Genomic DNA, 18801 nt, shown 5'->3' with positions numbered 1-18801 from the left:
TGTCCTATAATTTTGAGTGAAGTTATAAAATACAAATTAATTTTCTTTACAATCTTTAAATTGTTCACCATTATTTTCTCGTGAGATAAGTGTCAACATTTTTAATATGTTTAAAACTTTGTCCTCAAGTGGAAGAAAATAATAACTATTGTAAATATGAGACACTCAGATATGTAGCTTTATTTCAGATTCATATTACTTTATTGTAGAGTGACAATCTAACCCCCTTAACATTGGATTGTCAATTTAAGTGGCAATTAAATAGCAATGCTTTATACAAAAGCCTGTCTTCCTTTGAAATATTTTGATTTGTATGAAGACCAGTTTCCTATTTAAAAGGAACAGGTGTAGATGGATAACCACAATGGAATTTATGCAAAAATTTAAAACAAAAAAATATGGTAATTTCCTGTTCTCCACTCACATTTTTCTGAACTGTTTGCACAATCACAATTTCAGTACTTGGATGTTCTGTTTCTTAGTATGACATTGTAATTTTGATCTCCAACATATAGAACTAACAACTGAAGGTAATGGACTTCACTATCAATCTGTATTTCCCACTTACGAACATTTCTTCACCACTCAGGATTTCTTCTGCACTGTACAATTTTTCTTCATAAGGGCATAATAAACTCATTACATTCCCTTACAAACCCATAAGAAACTGTACATTAGGCAGAAACAAAATTTTAACAATGTAGTCTGAGGTAAACAGTCAAATAAACATCACATTACCATAACAGAAAAAATTAAGGAAATATCTGGAAGGAAAAATAAATATATATATTTGTCTCCTTACAAAATAACAAAACAAATAATTAACAGAATAAATGCTTTAGTGCATTCAGTGAAAACATCAAATAAAGTCAACCACTTGGATCTTCACATCTCTTCTGTGAATCTTTGATTGTAATGTGTCCAAGACCAGCAATATCTAACTCATGAGGTAAAACCCTGTTCTGTTCAGCTCGCTGGGCTAGTCGGTGATGATTGTGTGACACAGACCACAATGGTGGTAGGTACTTGGGTTGCATTGTTTCAAGAAAGTGTTCTCGCCACATTCTTTCTAACTGCACCAAGCCGCCCATACCATCTTGCTTAAAAAATTCAACCACTTTCTGTCCATGTGGTTGGTAGTCTTGGTTAAGTACACTGAAATTAATATAATGTAATTACCATAACATTTGCAAGAGTATATCTACAAATGGAAATGTGTTAATGTAATGAGTTTTTTTAATTCATGACATCAATCTAAAAAAGGAAGTTACTACATAATTTGGCATAATAAACCATTGTTAAGTGGAAAATACAGGATGGAATAACGACAATATCGTGAAAAGGAAAGATTGCTACACACCATATAGCAGACATATTGAGTCGCAGATAGGCACAACAAAAAGACTGCCAGACACGTAAGTTTTTGGCCAAACAGGCCTTCATTGGAATTACACAACATACACACATACTTGCACAAATGCAACCCACATACATGTGTGTGTGTGTGTGTGTGTGTGTGTGTGTGTGTGTGTGTGTGTGTGTGTGTGTGTGTGAGCGGTTGGAGGGGGGTCTAATTCCAATGAAGGCCTTTCTGGCTGAAAGCTTGAGTGTTTGACATTCTTTTTGTTGTGCCTATCTGCGACTTAACATCTCCATTACATGGTGTGTTACAATCTATCCTTTTTGTAACATTGCTATTCTTAAACAGAATGACAATTAATATGTTACAACAGAATAATTAAGTAATATTTTCCCCAGATATATCTCAGTTAACAGAGAAATCTGTGACCAATTCATGCAATGGAAGTGAAGAACAAAAAACTGCCACAATCATAATACTGAAAACATTAAATAGGACCTGTTCCGCTTGGAATGTGGTCAGATTTTTAACCTTAGAACAAAGCAATGAAAACAAACATACACAGATTGCAATGTAATTGAGAGATGTTCCAAGACAACAACAAATTATATATATAATCATAAACTTACTACACAACTACGTAATACAATTACAGGTTGATGTTTGAAATGCGCAACAGCTTGTTGCTGTCTAGGATATCCCAAAATTATGCACCTATGAGTGTGTGTGTGTTTCCTATAGTTCCATTGCTTTGTTCTAAATGATAAATACTATGCAAGTTTGCAAGCCAACGTGATGCATAAATTACTAGAGAGAGACGAGTACTGTAGGAAGAGAGCCTTTCATTGGGACAAAGCATGCTTTAGCTATGGGGAAAAATAAGGGATTCAAATTATGAATTATTGGAAAATTTATCCTACCTAATTGTTGTACCTCCTTTTGTTAAACTTATTTACTTATTAACACTGTAGGAAAAGACACATTAAATTGCAGACAGGCACAATTAAAAGACACTTACACAAAGCTTCAACCTTCATCAGCAAAAGAGAAGCACACCATTCATGCACACAAGCAGGCCCTAGCCTGAGCTGCAGGAGTTGGTGGTCATGTGTGCATGAGGTGTGCTTGCTTGTGTGTAAGAATGGTGTGTGTTTCCCTGATTCTCTTTAGCTGATGAAGGCTGTGGCTGCAGGCTTTGTGTAAGTGTCTTTTAATTGTGCCTGTCTGCAACTTAATGTGTCTTCTTTACAGTAAGTAGCACTCTATCTCTTCCCACATTGTTGATATTCCTATGTGGAGTTTCCATTGTTTTATTTACACATCAGTATCAAATTGTATACTTATCTCATACATTTCCATACATTAATTTTTTCTCTTATGGAGGTGTAACACAATTTTCTTGGGCACCAACAGAAAGCATTACTGACAGAGTGAGGCACTGAGAAACTAAACAAGATTCCAGGGCATGATGAGGTCCCTGTCAGAACCCACACAAAATCTCAAACTACGGTAGCTCCCATTTTAACCACAATATAAGATAACAACACATTTTTGTCTTCCATAATTATGTGAATGTATCTTAATTCATTTGAGAGCTCCCAGCCAAAGAAATTTGTTTTGTTTTCATCTGACATGAGCGCTATAAGCGAAGGGAGAACAGCAAAATTACGAAACATAAACATGGGTCACGTGGCAGTGTTGCCAACAGTGAAATGTGATTTACCACTAAAAAGCTTATTCCGAACCAATAGGGACCACTAGATTTTTTTGGTGCATTTAACAGAGTCATTAGACAATAATCTTTTTGAGCACTGAGTATATTGAGTAAACAAAAATATGAAACAATCCAATTTTTTCTTTGCATTTAAAAATAGAATTGTATTATGAAATACATCACGGTGAAGTTATGTAAGAGAAAATAACAGCTCGGATCATCAATGTCTTTCTCGACAAAAGGCTCACCGCCAAAGGCAGAGATAGTAGCGGATGAAGTACATTCAAATGCTTTATAGGCGTAACAGTTCCAATTTGCCTTATCACTTCTTTTGGCAGTTCATAACTGTGGCAACATTGTTTCTTCCTTCTCATTCCTGCTCGAATTCATTAAGTCGGATTTCACTCCATTTCTAACTTTAATTTTAATAATGTTCATCTGACTAAAAACTCATTCCCCTTCAACCACAGTAACACTAGCCGTACATATTTCATAAGAATCAAAAGCAGAATGTTTTTTTTTTTTAATTTAATGGACACCATTGATAACACCAACCATTACATTCACATTGTGTATGCCTATACCCTGCAGCTTTCTTTAGATGTAATTTTAATTCTTCAAGCATCTCTCTAATTGCTGTTACAATAGACTGTGCATTACAATGCTCAAGGTCACCTAATTTAAGAAAAAATGTTAAAATGATTGTATTGGTTGCAGCCTTGTAATGTATTACTATTATTCCTAAACATTTTGTCACACTAATGTCTGTTAATTCATCAGTTCGAATGCTGTACATGCTGTCACCAATATCTTGACACAAATTTCCACAAAGCAAGACATTAGTACATAATGAGATTTTCACTCTGCATCGGAGTGTGCGCTGATATGAAACTTCCTGGCAGATTAAAACTGTGTGCCGGACCGAGACTTGAACTTGGGACATTTGCCTTTTGCGGGCAAGTGCTCTACCAACTGAGCTACCCAAGCACAACTCACACCCCGTCCTCAGAGCTTTACTTCTGCCAGTACCACGTCTCCTACCTTCCAAACTTTACAGAAGCTCTCCTGCGAACCTTGCAGAACTAGCACTCCTGAAAGAAAGGATATTGCGGAGACATGGCTTAGCCACAGCCTTGGGGATGTTTCCAGAATGAGATTTTCACTCTGCAGCAGAGTGTGCACTGATATGAAACTTCCTGGCAGATTAAAACTGTGTGCCGGATCGAGACTTGAACTCGGGACCTTTGCCTTTCGCGGGCAAGTGCTCTACCAACTGAGCTACCCAAGCACGACTCACACCCCGTCCTCACAGCTTTACTTCCGCCAGTACCTCGTCTCCTACCTTCCAAACTTTACAGAAGCTCTCCTGCGAACCTTGCAGAACTAGCACTCCTGAAATAAAGGATATTGTGGAGACATGGCTTAGCCACAGCCTTCGGGATGTTTCCAGAATGAGATTTTCACTCTGCAGCAGAGTGTGCGCTGATATGAAACTTCCTGGCAGGAGAGCTTCTGTAAAGTTTGGAAGGTAGGAGACCAGGCACTGGCAGAAGTAAAGCTGTGAGGACGGGGCGTGAGTCGTGCTTGGGTAGCTCAATTGGTAGAGCACTTGCCCGCGGAGGCAAAGGTCCCGAGTTCGAGTCTCGGCCGGCACACAGTTTTAATCTGCCAGGAAGTTTCAAGACTTTAGTACATGTTTCATAGCTCCCCTACACATTGCTCTATGTAGATGAAGTTTTCTGTCAATATCACTGTCTGTGAATTTACTTTTGCACAAATCACTTTAGTGATAACCTGACGTGATCCCACAAGGGCTGGAAACAAATAATGCAAGGGAACCTTCGGCTTAACTCCCTTCTAAAGATTCTTTCACATTTTTGAAAGGTAGTTCTGTCTCACACTAGAAAATGGTACTGCAGCTCTAGCACTCTCTCTCTCTCTCTCTGTGTGTGTGTGTGTGTGTGTGTCACTGAAGCTTAATATACTAACAGCCTTGCCACAGTGGTAACACTGTCTCCATCAAATCACCAAAGTCAAGTGCTATCGACCTTGGATGGGTCACCTACCGTGTCTGTCAAGTGCTGTTGGCAAGCATGTTGCACTCAGCTCCTTTGAGACCAACTGAGGAGCTACTTGATTAAGAAGTGGTAGTGCTGATCATGCAAACAGACAATTGTTGGGAGAGTGGTGTGCTGATCACATGCCCCTCCGTATCCGCATCAGTGATGCCTAAGGGATGAGGATGATACAGTGTCGGGCTTTCAAGGCCTGTTCGGGTGGTGTTTGTTAGATCTTTGTGGCTTAACATGTCGGGCATAACATGCTAACCAAATACTACAACAAAATTTACAATATGCTCGTGTGCCATTGCCTTGAATTCAATCTAGCCAGTCAGCAAATTTACTGCTGCGTAGCCATTCAGCATGAAATTTCCTGTTGTACTGCGCCTTTACTTGACTGATATTCAGCACTAAAACAATATCCACTGACATAAAAAACACCACATTATCACTGCCACTACAGGTATGCACTATGCATGCAGTCGCAGATTCATTAATACTAGAGCACATAACAATACGGGAAAGAGAACATAATCCATGTATTAAAAATGTTTATATGATAAACATTTAAGAGCTGCTAAATGTTAGCAAATAAAACTATTTCCTGTATACTGAATAGATCAAGTGACGTTTAAAAATAATTTTAATGTAATACCACTCAGATATTTTTCAAATCCTCCACAATTTCCACTAGCCATTAGGTGCAAAAACTGCACACAAGACATGTATAAAAACCACCAGATTCTGAGGGAAAACCACTGACGTGATGACAATGTCACATGGAGACTACTCCCCATTACAACTCTGACTGCCCTGCACATGCGTGAATCTGGCAGCATGGGTGCACCAGAAAATTTTTTTCAGATAGCATCTGGCTGCTTGCAGCTATTACTTATACATCTAACAGCCATACATCAAGTAGGTGAGAATCAGGAGAAGCCACTGCTCATGCGCGATTTCAGCTACGTGCTTGAGCCTGCTGGCAACTGCTAAAATGAACATAATTTAAACAGTTGTGACGCCATGCTCTTCGAAAGCAGTCTGTTGTTACGAAGTATTGCATAGTCTTCATCCTAAAGCCTTAGACACATTTTGCTGTTGGCAGACTCTTGCGTGTACACTGTGTTTTGTTGCTGTAAATGGCACATTTTCTTTGCAACTTAAGTTTTATGTTTGTGTTTTTCTCATATTTCTGTTTTATTGCTTCACTATTATTCTGCAGTATCAAACTAAAGTAGAATTATTTGTTAGCATGTCAGTTCTTAACAGTCAAAATTGCAAAATTTAAACTCAAAACTAAAGCAATGAAAAATTCCCAGAATTCTAAAAAATTCCTGGGCTTTTCCCAGTTTTCTTCCAGATGAAAAAATTCCTGGGTTTTCCCAGATTTCCCAGTGCTTATACACTCTGCTGGTGGAAAGGACCCTATTACAATTTTATGCCCACCCCTGATACTGAGACCTGCCCAAATAATCTCCCATGATGCAGCAGCTTCAATCTCTATTTCGGTAGTCTTAAGGGTACAGGGTACTTATAAATGGTGGAGAAATCAAAAAAATTTTTATGACTTTATTAAATTCTATAGTCTATCCTGATTACACTGATATAACAGGGAAACATTCCACGTGCGAAAAATATATCTAAAAACAAAGATGCTGTAACTTACCAAACGAATGTGTTGGTATGTTGATAGAGACAAAAAACACACAAACACACACACAAATTTCACACTTTCGCAACCCACGGTTGCTTCATCAGGAAAGAGGGAAGGAGAGGGAAAGACGAAAGGATGTGGGTTTTAGGGGAGAGGGTAAGGAGTCATTCCAATCCCGGGAGTGGAAAGACTTACCTTAGGGGGAAAAAAGGACAGGTATACAGTAGCGCGCGCGCGCGCGCACACACACACACACACACACACACACACACACACACACACACACACATCCATCCGCACATATACAGACACAGGCAGACATATGTAAAGACAAAGAGGATGGGCAGAGATGTCAGTCGAGACGGAAGTCCAGAGGCAAAGATGTTGTTGAATGACAAGTGATGTACGAGGGGCGGCAACTTGAAATTAGCGAAGGTTGAGGTCTGGTGGGTAACGGGTAGAGAGAATATATTGAAGGGCAAGTTCCCATCTCCGGAGTTCTGATAGGTTGGTGTCAGTGGGAAGTATCCAGATAACCCGGACGGTGTAACATTGTGCCAAGATGTGCTGGCCGTGCACCAAGGCATGTTTAGCCACAGGGTGATCCTCATTACCAACAAACACTGTCTGCCTGTGTCCGTTCATGCGAATGGACAGTTTGTTGCTGGTTGCTGAAGCCTTCTATGTGGGAATGACAAGCAACAAACTGTCCATTCGCATGAACGGACACAGGCAGACAGTGTTTGTTGGTAATGAGGATCACCCTGTGGCTAAACATGCCTTGGTGCACAGCCAGCACATCTTGGCACAGTGTTACACCGTCCGGGTTATCTGGATACTTCCCACTGACACCAACCTATCAGAACTCCGGAGATGGGAACTTGCCCTTCAATATATCCTCTCTTCCCATTACCTACCAGGCCTCAACCTCCGCTAATTTCAAGTTGCCGCCCCTCGTACATCACTTGTCATTCAACAACATCTTATATACACTCCTGGAAATGGAAAAAAGAACACATTGACACCGGTGTGTCAGACCCACCATACTTGCTCCGGACACTGCGAGAGGGCTGTACAAGCAATGATCACACGCACGGCACAGCGGACACACCAGGAACCGCGGTGTTGGCCGTCGAATGGCGCTAGCTGCGCAGCATTTGTGCACCGCCGCCGTCAGTGTCAGCCAGTTTGCCGTAGCATGCGGAGCTCCATCGCAGTCTTTAACACTGGTAGCATGCCGCGACAGCGTGGACGTGAACCGTATGTGCAGTTGACGGACTTTGAGCGAGGGCGTATAGTGGGCATGCGGGAGGCCGGGTGGACGTACCGCCGAATTGCTCAACACGTGGGGCGTGAGGTCTCCACAGTACATCGATGTTGTCGCCAGTGGTCGGCGGAAGGTGCACGTGCCCGTTGATCTGGGACCGGACCGCAGCGACGCACGGATGCACGCCAAGACCGTAGGATCCTACGCAGTGCCGTAGGGGACCGCACCGCCACTTCCCAGCAAATTAGGGACACTGTTGCTCCTGGGGTATCGGCGAGGACCATTCGCAACCGTCTCCATGAAGCTGGGCTACGGTCCCGCACACCGTTAGGCCGTCTTCCGCTCACGCCCCAACATCGTGCAGCCCGCCTCCAGTGGTGTCGCGACAGGCGTGAATGGAGGGACGAATGGAGACGTGTCGTCTTCAGCGATGAGAGTCGCTTCTGCCTTAGTGCCAATGATGGTCGTATGCGTGTTTGGCGCCGTGCAGGTGAGCGCCACAATCAGGACTGCATACGACCAAGGCACACAGGGCCAACACCCGGCATCATGGTGTGGGGAGCGATCTCCTACACTGGCCGTACACCACTGGTGATCGTCGAGGGGACACTGAATAGTGCACGGTACATCCAAACCGTCATCGAACCCATCGTTCTACCATTCCTAGACCGGCAAGGGAACTTGCTGTTCCAACAGGACAGTGCACGTCCGCATGTATCCCGTGCCACCCAACGTGCTCTAGAAGGTGTAAGTCAACTACCCTGGCCAGCAAGATCTCCGGATCTGTCCCCCATTGAGCATGTTTGGGACTGGATGAAGCGTCGTCTCACGCGGTCTGCACGTCCAGCACGAACGCTGGTCCAACTGAGGCGCCAGGTGGAAATGGCATGGCAAGCCGTTCCACAGGACTACATCCAGCATCTCTACGATCGTCTCCATGGGAGAATAGCAGCCTGCATTGCTGCGAAAGGTGGATATACACTGTACTAGTGCCGACATTGTGCATGCTCTGTTGCCTGTGTCTATGTGCCTGTGGTTCTGTCAGTGTGATCATGTGATGTATCTGACCCCAGGAATGTGTCAATAAAGTTTCCCCTTCCTGGGACAATGAATTCACGGTGTTCTTATTTCAATTTCCAGGAGTGTATATAAACACACACACACACACACACACACACACACACACACACACACCAAATTTTAGTTATGCTGCCACACCCCTTTATTTCTGTTACAGAGACCAGTATTATTTAGAAAAGGACTGTTAACTTTCTGTTTCCAGCGATAATACTTATGATACATAGTATATGTTGGTAACAGTGCGGCCTTCTAGTGTCTATAAATGATTATCTTTGCTAGTATTTAGGTTTGTTTTGCTGAAGCAGTTTGTTCACATGTTATTGAATCTTTGTTGCCCTAGTGCTACATATATTTGTGGAAGTACATATCCTTTAGTGTGCAATAAATACGAACTATGCCACGCATCAAGATATTTAATAAAAGGATATTCCACGATAACCAGTTCACGAACAAAGCAAGCTACCCTGTTGAAAGTAACCCACGTATCGGTTCTTCAGGGAAGAAACTCCCACATGGCACGCCTCCTGGTGATTCAAATTTTTGTGTTAATGTTGACACTGTTTGTAGTGGATTTGTTGTTGTTGTTGATGTGGGCATCATCTTTGATAAAAGAAGTGGCAAAATGTAAACAAAGTGATGTAGGCTATCTGGAAATAACTGAACAACAAAGTAGCAGGAAGGGTTTAGCATCATAATTAGTTGTTCTGTGTAGATCCTGCAATGAATCTATCTCGAAAATGACTTCGAACATTGTGCATAATTCATATGACGTGAATTTGAAGTTAGTGTATGCAATGCGTGCAATAGGAAAAGGAAAAAAGGCTGCTCAAATGTTTTGTGGTTTGATGGACCTTCCTCCTCCTCCCCCTCCCAGTAGGTTCAGCAAGTACATAAAAATACTTCTAGGTGCCTCGATAGTTGTGTCTAAAGGATCTATGAAATGTGTGGAAGGAAAAACTGTAAATATTAGTGGAACCAGGGACATTGCCGTTGCACTGGAATGGATGGAGAGCTGCCTTATCTAAAGAAAAAACCTTGTGTGCACTCCACACACTGTCAGGTACCTGGGTAGCAGTCTCTGGTGTGTAGTGCACATCTGACCAATTTAGAACCCTACAGTTCTCAACCTACAGTGCAAGTCCAGGAAGTCACAGCCTAGCGTGTCGCAGAACCTTTCAAGTTTCTGGTTCAGTCCTTCCACTCCTGCTGCAAACTGCGAGTTTTTTCAAAATCTGCGCACAAGGCCAGTCTTCTCAACCTTCTCTGCTAGTCACTGGAGTGACCCAAGCATGACCTCAGAACCCAGATGACAGGCACTGTTTGTTCTGACATGCATCACAATCTGCAGGTGGTTGCAGCGTGCTCCCTCATTGACTGCTAGAACAGCCTCTTCTACCTGTTGAATTAGGCCTCCTGGAACATACACTGAGGGCACCCTGTGCTTTTTCCTGTCCCTTGCTGCCACTTCCCTCATACATTCAAATTGGTGAGGATTAATAGACTGCTATCCCTCTGCATTTGCCTCCAATAGACACAGGACAAAACAGATTTCCCCAAAACTGATGAAGTGTGTCCCACTGGCTCAGTTTCAGTGAAAGACAGCTCCTCGAACTTGTCGGTCAGTGGGATTGCTTTAACACCATGAGTCCTCCCCGGTCCCCACCTACCCTGTACAGGACGCCTACATCGACCATTGACATGCCACTCAAACTAAAACGGATGAGTAACAACACATCTCATACTTCCTGCAGAAGAGGTGGCAGGATCCACAGGAGAAGATAGTATTGACTCTCAGGAGCTCTCCCAACTCACCAATTCGCAGCAGCTGCCAATCATATGATATTAGTCAGGTAGAGTTCCAGCTGCTTATCACATGTCAACCAACTCATCCAGTGTTCAATGAGAGTATTCGCAGTGGAGCTGAATTGTGGCTGGTGCAATGTATTACAGGACAGTGAAAAAATAACTTTAAACTAAGCATGCTTCCACTGGGTTACCTGAGCCTTAGTTTTGATGTCACACTTATAAACTTATGTTTCATCATCTATCTTGACATGTTTCAGTCAGCTAGCAACTCCTGAGCACCTCACATTCACCGTTGTTTTTGTTTGAAATTGTTGTTGTTGTGGTCTTCAGTCCTGAGACTGGTTTGATGCAGCTCTCCATGCTACTCTATCCTGTGCGAGCTTCTTCATCTCCCAGTACCTACTGCAACCTACATCCTTCTGAATCTGCTTGGTGTATTCATCTCTTGGTCTCCCTCTACGATTTTTACCCTAAATGCTGCCCTCCAATACAACAATTACATTTTAGAATTAGCATAAAAAAAAAAAAAAAATTGGGCATGAGGCCACTGATACTTCATCATCATCATCAGAGACTTATCCAATTTAAATTTGGTGATCATTCATAATCATTTCTTTTATATTTTCATGATTTCATTGGCTGATGATGTGATGGGGCATCCAGATACTCGTGACTTTTCAGAATATTCACAACCTTCTTTGAAACGCTTGTATAACTCATAAACCTCGTTTTTACACCAAGCAGTCACCAAAAGGAATATTTAACATTATTAAAATTGTGCTGCACATTTAACACAAATTCTCTGATCCATTTACATAAAATAAGTAATCACCGTGTCTACCACATCAATCTAACCTTTTTGACAGCTGGAAACAGATTAAACATCTGATATGGCTGACACAGTACACATAGTTTCCAGACATCTTCATCAATAAAACAATGAAAAAATCATGCAAATCAGACTAATTCAATACGTTAAGTTATGAAATTCTAGTTACTTTTTGAATACACCTCATATACAATGAACACAGTACTTATTAATAACTGAAGTATATAGTTACCAAGTTTCAACAACAGATGCCTCCTCCAACATTTCTGGAGTCAGTTCCACATTATTTTCACCTCTCTCTTGAAAATAATTTAAAATTTTCTTCTTAATCTCTTCTTTGCGTGCTGGCGGAATTTTATCTCCATTTCTTAGCAGAGCTACTGCTGCAGAACGAACTTCTTTCAATCCAGGAATATTATAGGTCTATAAAAAAAATGACATCTTTTACTTTTTGGACTCATTTCAGATTTCTCTTTCAGCACTGTCCCATTCATAAACAAGTGAAGTCAAAAATACAGTTTTTACCACTTTTGATATGGATACTTGTACATAGTTATTCTCTCAAAAATAGTGCTAATTTTATACATCTTATAGGTGTTTACCTTCAAGTTCTCTTTTGTCCCTATTGGGGCATCACATTTTTTTGCAAGTGTTGTTCTAAGGGACAAGTCATGCCAATTGCTGAGTTGATGGCACTCCCAACAGAGCAATAAAACATCATGTGATGTGTGATCTTTCATTACAGCTGCAAAGAAAACATCAGATGAAATATGGTCATACATTCTAGTTGCAAAAACAAACAAAAGACTTGGGTACATGGTATTAAACATATGGAAGTGGTCTGGATTATATCTCTAAAAAATACTTTGTGTTGATTCGATGTCAACTGCTTGTTTCAGCTGTGACCATGATGTGGTAGATATATTTTCCTTTGTGTCCACATTCCAACTGTCAACAAATAAATATCCATCAACTGCCTTTCCTACTGTAAAAAGTAAATAAAATTATAATTTCTTACATTGTCTCCACAGCAGAACATTAGCTGTACTGAAGATAGAAAAATGGACATGTTCATGTTGTGAAGACAATGTTTCATAATCACTAAAAGTACACCTCCCCCCCCCCCCCCCCCATGAACCATGGACCTTGCCGTTGGTGGGGAGGCTTGCGTGCCTCAGCAATACAGATAGCCGTACCGTAGGTGCAACCACAACGGAGGGGTATCTGTTGAGAGGCCAGACAAACATGTGGTTCCTGAAGAGGGGCAGCAGCCTTTTCAGTAGTTGCAGGGGCAACAGTCTGGATGATTGACTGATCTGGCCTTGTAACACTAACCAAAACGGCCTTGCTGTGCTGGTACTGCGAACGGCTGAAAGCAAGGGGAACCTACAGCCGTAATTTTTCCCGAGGGGATGCAGCTTTACTGTATGGTTAATGATGATGGCGTCCTCTTGGGTAAAATATTCCGGAGGTAAAATAGTCCCCCATTCGGATCTCCGGGCGCGGACTACTCAAGAGGACGGCGTTATCAGGAGAAAGAAAACTGGCGTTCTACGGATCGGAGCGTGGAATGTCAGATCCCTTAATCGGGCAGGTAGGTTAGAAAATTTAAAAAGGGAAATGGATAGGTTAAAGTTAGATATAGTGGGAATTAGTGAAGTTCGGTGGCAGGAGGATCAAGACTTTTGGTCAGGCGAATACAGGGTTATAAATACAAAGTCAAATAGGGGTAATGCAGGAGTAGGTTTAATAATGAATAAAAAAAATAGGAATGCAGGTAAGCTACTACAAACAACATAGTGAACGCATTATTGTGGCCAAGATAGACACGAAGCCCACGCCTACTACAGTAGTACAAGTTCATATGCCAACTAGCTCTGCAGATGACGAAGAAATTGAAGAAATGTATGATGAAATAAAAGGAATTATTCAGATAGTGAAGGGAGAAGAAAATTTAATAGTCATGGGTGACTGGAATTCGGTAGTAGGAAAAGGGAGAGAAGGAAACGTAGTAGGTGAATATGGATTGGGGGTAAGAAATGAAAGAGGAAGCAGTCTGGTAGAATTTTGCACAGAGCATAACTTAATCATAGCTAACACTTGGTTCAAGAATCATAGAAGAAGGTTGTATACATGGAAGAAGCATGGAGATACTGACAGATTTCAGATAGATTATATAATGGTAAGACAGAGATTTAGGAACCAGGTTCTAAATTGTAAGACATTTCCAGGGGCAGATGTGGACTCTGACCACAATCTATTAGTTATGAACTGTAGATTAAAACTGCAAAATGGTGGGAATTTAAGGAGATGGGACCTGGATAAACTGACTAAACCAGAGGTTGTACCGGAGTTTCAGGGAGAGCGTAAGGGAACAAATGACAGGAATGGGGGAAAGAAATACAGTAGAAGAAGAATGGGTAGCTTTGAGGGATGAAATAGTGAAGGCAGCAGACAATCAAGTAGGTAAAAAGACGAGGGCTAGTAGAAATCCTTGGGTAACAGAAGAAATATTGAATTTAATTGATGAAAGGAGAAAATATAAAAACGCAGTAAATGAAGCAGGCAAAAAGGAATACAAATGTCTCAAAAATGAGATCGACAGGAAGTGCAAAATGGCTAAGCAGGGATGGCTAGAGGATAAATGTAAGGATGTAGAGGCTTATCTCACTAGGGGTAAGATAGATACTGCCTACAGGAAAATTAAAGAGACCTTAGGAGAAAAGAGAACCACTTGTATGAATATCAAGAGCTCAGATGTAAACCCAGTTCTAACCAAAGAAGGGAAAGCAGAAAGGTAGAAGGAGTATATAGAGGGTCTATACAAGGGTGATATACTTGAGGACAATATTATGGAAATGGAAGAGGATGTAGATGAAGATGAAATGGGAGATATGATACTGAGTGTAGAGTTCGACAGAGCACTGAAAGACCTGAGTCGAAACAAGGCCCCAGGAGTCGACAACATTCCATTAGAACTACTGGCGGCCTTGGGAGAGCCAGTCCTGACAAAACTCTACCATCTGGTGAGCAATATGTATGAGACAGGCGAAATACCCTCAGACTTCAAGAAGAATACAATAATCCCAATCCCAAAGAAAGCAGGCATTGACAGATGTGAAAATTACCAAACTATCAGTTTAATAAGTCACGGCTGCAAAATACTAACGCAAATTCTTTACAGAAGAATGGAAAAACTAGTAGAAGCCGACCTTGGGGAAGATCAGTTGGGATTCTGTACAAATATTGGAACACGTGAGGCAATACTGACCCTACGGCTTATCTTAGAAGCTAGATTAAGGAAAGGCAAACCTACGTTTCTAGCATTTGTAGACTTAGAGAAAGCTTTTGACAATGTTGACTGGAATACTCTCTTTCAAATTCTGAAGGTGGCAGGGGTGAAATATAGGGAGCGAAAGGCTATTTACAATTTGTATAGAAACCAGATGGCAGTTATAAGAGTTGAGGGGCATGAAAGGGAAGCAGTGGTTGGGAAGGGAGTGAGACAGGGTTGTAGCCTCTCCCTGATGTTATTCAATCTGTATATTGAGCAAGCAGTGAAGGAAACAAAGGAAAAATTCGGAGTAGGTATTAAAATCCATGGAGAGGAAATAACTTTGAGGTTCGCCGATGACATTGTAATTCTGTCAGAGACAGCAAAGGACTTGGAAGAGCAGTTGAACGGAATGGATAGTGTCTTGAAGGGAGGATATAAGATGAACATCAACAAAAGCAAAACGAGGATAATGGAATGTAGTCGAATTAAGTCGGGTGATGCTGAGGGAATTAGATTAGGAAATGAGACACTTGAAGTAGTAAAGGAGTTTTGCTATTTGGGGAGCAAAATAATTGATTATGGTCGAAGTAGAGAGGATATAAAATGTAGACTGGCAATGGGAAGGAAAGCGTTTCTGAAGAAGAGGAATTTGTTAACATCGAGTATAGATTTAAGTGTTAGGAAGTCGTTTCTGAAAGTATTTGTATGGAGTGTAGCCATGTATGGAAGTGAAACGTAGACGATAAATAGTTTAGACAAGAAGAGAATAGAAGCTTTCGAAATGTGGTGCTACAGAAAAATGCTGAGGATTAGATGGGTAGATCAGATAACTAATGAGGAGGTGTTGAATAGGATTGGGGAGAAGAGAAGTTTGTGGCACAACTTGACTAGAAGAAGGGATCAGTTGGTAGGACATGTTCTGAGGCATCAAGGGATCACCAATTTAGTATTGGAGGGCAGCGTGGAGGGTAAAAATCGTAGAGGGAGACCAAGAGATGAATACACCATGCAGATTCAGAAGGATGTAGGTTGCAGTAGGTACTGGGAGATGAAGAAGCTTCCACAGGATAGAGTAGCATGGAGAGCTGCATCAAACCAGTCTCAGGACTGAAGACCACAACAACAACAACAACAACAACAAAAGTACACAAATAAGCTGAGGTGTTAAAAAACTTTCAACCATTGACCATGAAGGAAGAACAGTATGACCATCAACTTACAACATTTAGTATATTCTTGGAGCTGAAGGGGGGTATGGATTGGGGACTCAGGGTTCCCCGTGACAACTCACAACTGGTTCCTTAGAAGTCCTTGTCCCTCCTCATCCACGCACCCCCACTTTCTGCCTACTTCCCAAAATATAAAAAAATAACTATCCTGGCCATTCCTAAGTAGCTCCACAGAATGCATCTCAGCCCTGGCTGACCAGCACCTCCAACCTGTCACACGGTGCCTCCTATGCTGCATAAGCAATATCAATCACTTCCTGGAATGTCTCCAATCCATTGCCACCCTTCTCCCATTGGAAATTCTCCTTTTCACTACTGAAGCAACCTCACTCTACACAACCATCCCACATACTCATGGCCTCTGTGCCCTAGAATTCATCCTTACCCGTAACTACCTTACCTTTGAGTGACAGACCTACAAACAAATCAGAAGGGGGCTGGGGGACAAGAGGGGGGAGTTGCTGTCCTAATGTATTTTTTTTTTTTTTTTTTTTTTTTAATATGGGTTGTATGGAAGAGAGAGTTCTTGAGATACAGTAGCTTGGCACCCTGGTGGCTTGGTGTAGATTTATTGATGACATTTGTGTGGTCTGGGCTCTTGGTAGAGAAAAACTCTTCCACTTTGTGTAACATATTTGCTATGCTGGAGTCCGTTCCCACTTGCATAACAACAGGGCACTACAGGTGGCCTATGCTGCTAGCTGCACGGGCCACGTCAGCAAGCACCAGAACAGAATCTTTAAGCACATGCCTGACCAGCAGGTGACAGCTGGCTCATCAGAAGAGGTCACTACGGTCCTTGTGGGCCTACTTTCTTCCATGAAGTCACAAGTGAGCAAACCAATCCAGTAGTATTCTGACGCCACTACCACATCTAGGCCAGACCTATTCTTCCAGATTAGCTCTCTCAGGCAAGTGCCGACCACTGTCACTTTTCTCTAGTTCAGAAACCTGCCTAGAATTGTCATGCAACCTGTTCTCCGCACTCTCTTTTCCCTGCCTGCACTCTTTGCCAGATGTAGTAGTCATATTCGAGCTACACTGAGACTTGGGCTCTGGAGTGTGGACAATTGTAGAGATTGGTGTTTGGACCATTGCTGTGTTGTGATATGAAAATTTCAATTCCTGGTGAAACCAGAACTTGAACTTCTGTTATTGAGTTTGGTCCTTCTGTCAATTGAAGGTATATTGTGTACCTCTTTGCTGAAACAGACTAAATAGCGAACTTTCATTTTTGTGGTGTAAATCGAAGTTGAGGAAAGAGACGAGTTCATGTCTGTTTCAATAAACTGGCTATTCACCGTCTACCTGGGATTTTAATTTCTGGGTGCTGCCCTCAACACAGGGTACAGTAAGCTTAACTTTTACCAGCTCCATTTCACCTGGTTCTTTTACAAATCTAAAACCACTTATTTGACATTGATCCCCAACTCACTGAAGTCCAAATTCATGCTCGGTCCACAAAAAGCATCAAATAAGGAGCAATATCTACTTTTTGACAGCCATCATAATTCAGACATCAGACATTCCCTATCCTACAGCTTAGGCATCCACAGTGAACGTATCTGTTCCATTACCAACTCCCTAAATACCTGTATGTATGACCCCCCCCCCCCCCCAAACTACTCCACAGATCTTATTCAGAAACAAACAAATATCATAGGTTGCATTCTTCTATCATTTTTTGATTACCATAGCTCCCACTTCCAAAAAGCTAAGAAGCAGCTCCCCACCCCCTCCCATCATAAAGTACTATTACCACTCAGGCCTTGAATGACTCAACACGTTACATTGCTCCACCAAGGATATGACTTTCTCTAGTCTACCAATGAAATGAGATTCTCTCTCTGTAATATCATCCCACTCAATCACTGTCATATTTTCCTGCCCTCCCAGCCTCGTTGTAAAGCCATATGATATTCCCAGACCAACACTCCTTCCTATAGGTTCTTCCCAAAGCAAAACCTGCCCCACACACCCACTCACTATCATTCACTCCAGCCCCACCACCAATGACCACTGTAATTTCAAGGGATGCGCAATATGTGACACCACACGATTTGCAACCAATACATGTTCACTTTCATGGGATGGGCAATTTGCAACACCACACTAACATGTGTTCAGTGCAAAGTGTTTTAAACTGGATGAGCACATAGATGGCATAAACCAACTGTCTGCCCTGGAGCCACCCAGTTGCTGAACATGCTCTATACCATGACTCAAAAGATTTGAATGCCTGCTACATTACAAGGGCTATCTGGACCTTCCCACCAAATACCAGTTTGCCTGAATTCTGGAGATGGGGACTGGCCCTACAACATATCCTCGCATCCCCTTTCAACATATCCTGGTATCACAACTCCCTCCTGGAGTTAACCTCCATTAACATACAACACCCTCTCTTCTCCGTTATCACTTTCTTTTAACGTTAATTTTTATTATTAGCTTTTTAATGTCTTACTTATTGCATCTTATTTAATTACTTTGTTGATTGCTTTTAACTTCTTCACCTTCATTCTGCT

General features: G+C 41.8%; 1 protein-coding gene across 1 annotated transcript in view; it reads right to left on the bottom strand.

Moving 5' to 3' along the window:
• Positions 1–767: 767 nt before the first annotated feature.
• The window catches only part of LOC124804700 (exonuclease 3'-5' domain-containing protein 2), a 30728-nt gene continuing 12694 nt past the window's right edge, over positions 768–18801 (bottom strand). The window contains exons 5-7 of the mRNA XM_047264959.1: positions 12373–12515; positions 12003–12193; positions 768–1155 (exon numbers count right to left, since the gene is read on the bottom strand). Coding sequence (XP_047120915.1) covers positions 870–1155; positions 12003–12193; positions 12373–12515 — 620 coding nt within the window. The 3' untranslated portion in view covers positions 768–869. The remainder of the gene's footprint in view (positions 1156–12002; positions 12194–12372; positions 12516–18801) is intronic.

This window comes from Schistocerca piceifrons, chromosome 1 (assembly GCF_021461385.2).
Source record: "Schistocerca piceifrons isolate TAMUIC-IGC-003096 chromosome 1, iqSchPice1.1, whole genome shotgun sequence".
NCBI lineage: Eukaryota > Metazoa > Arthropoda > Insecta > Orthoptera > Acrididae > Schistocerca > Schistocerca piceifrons.
This window is presented reverse-complemented; position numbering and strand designations above follow the sequence as displayed.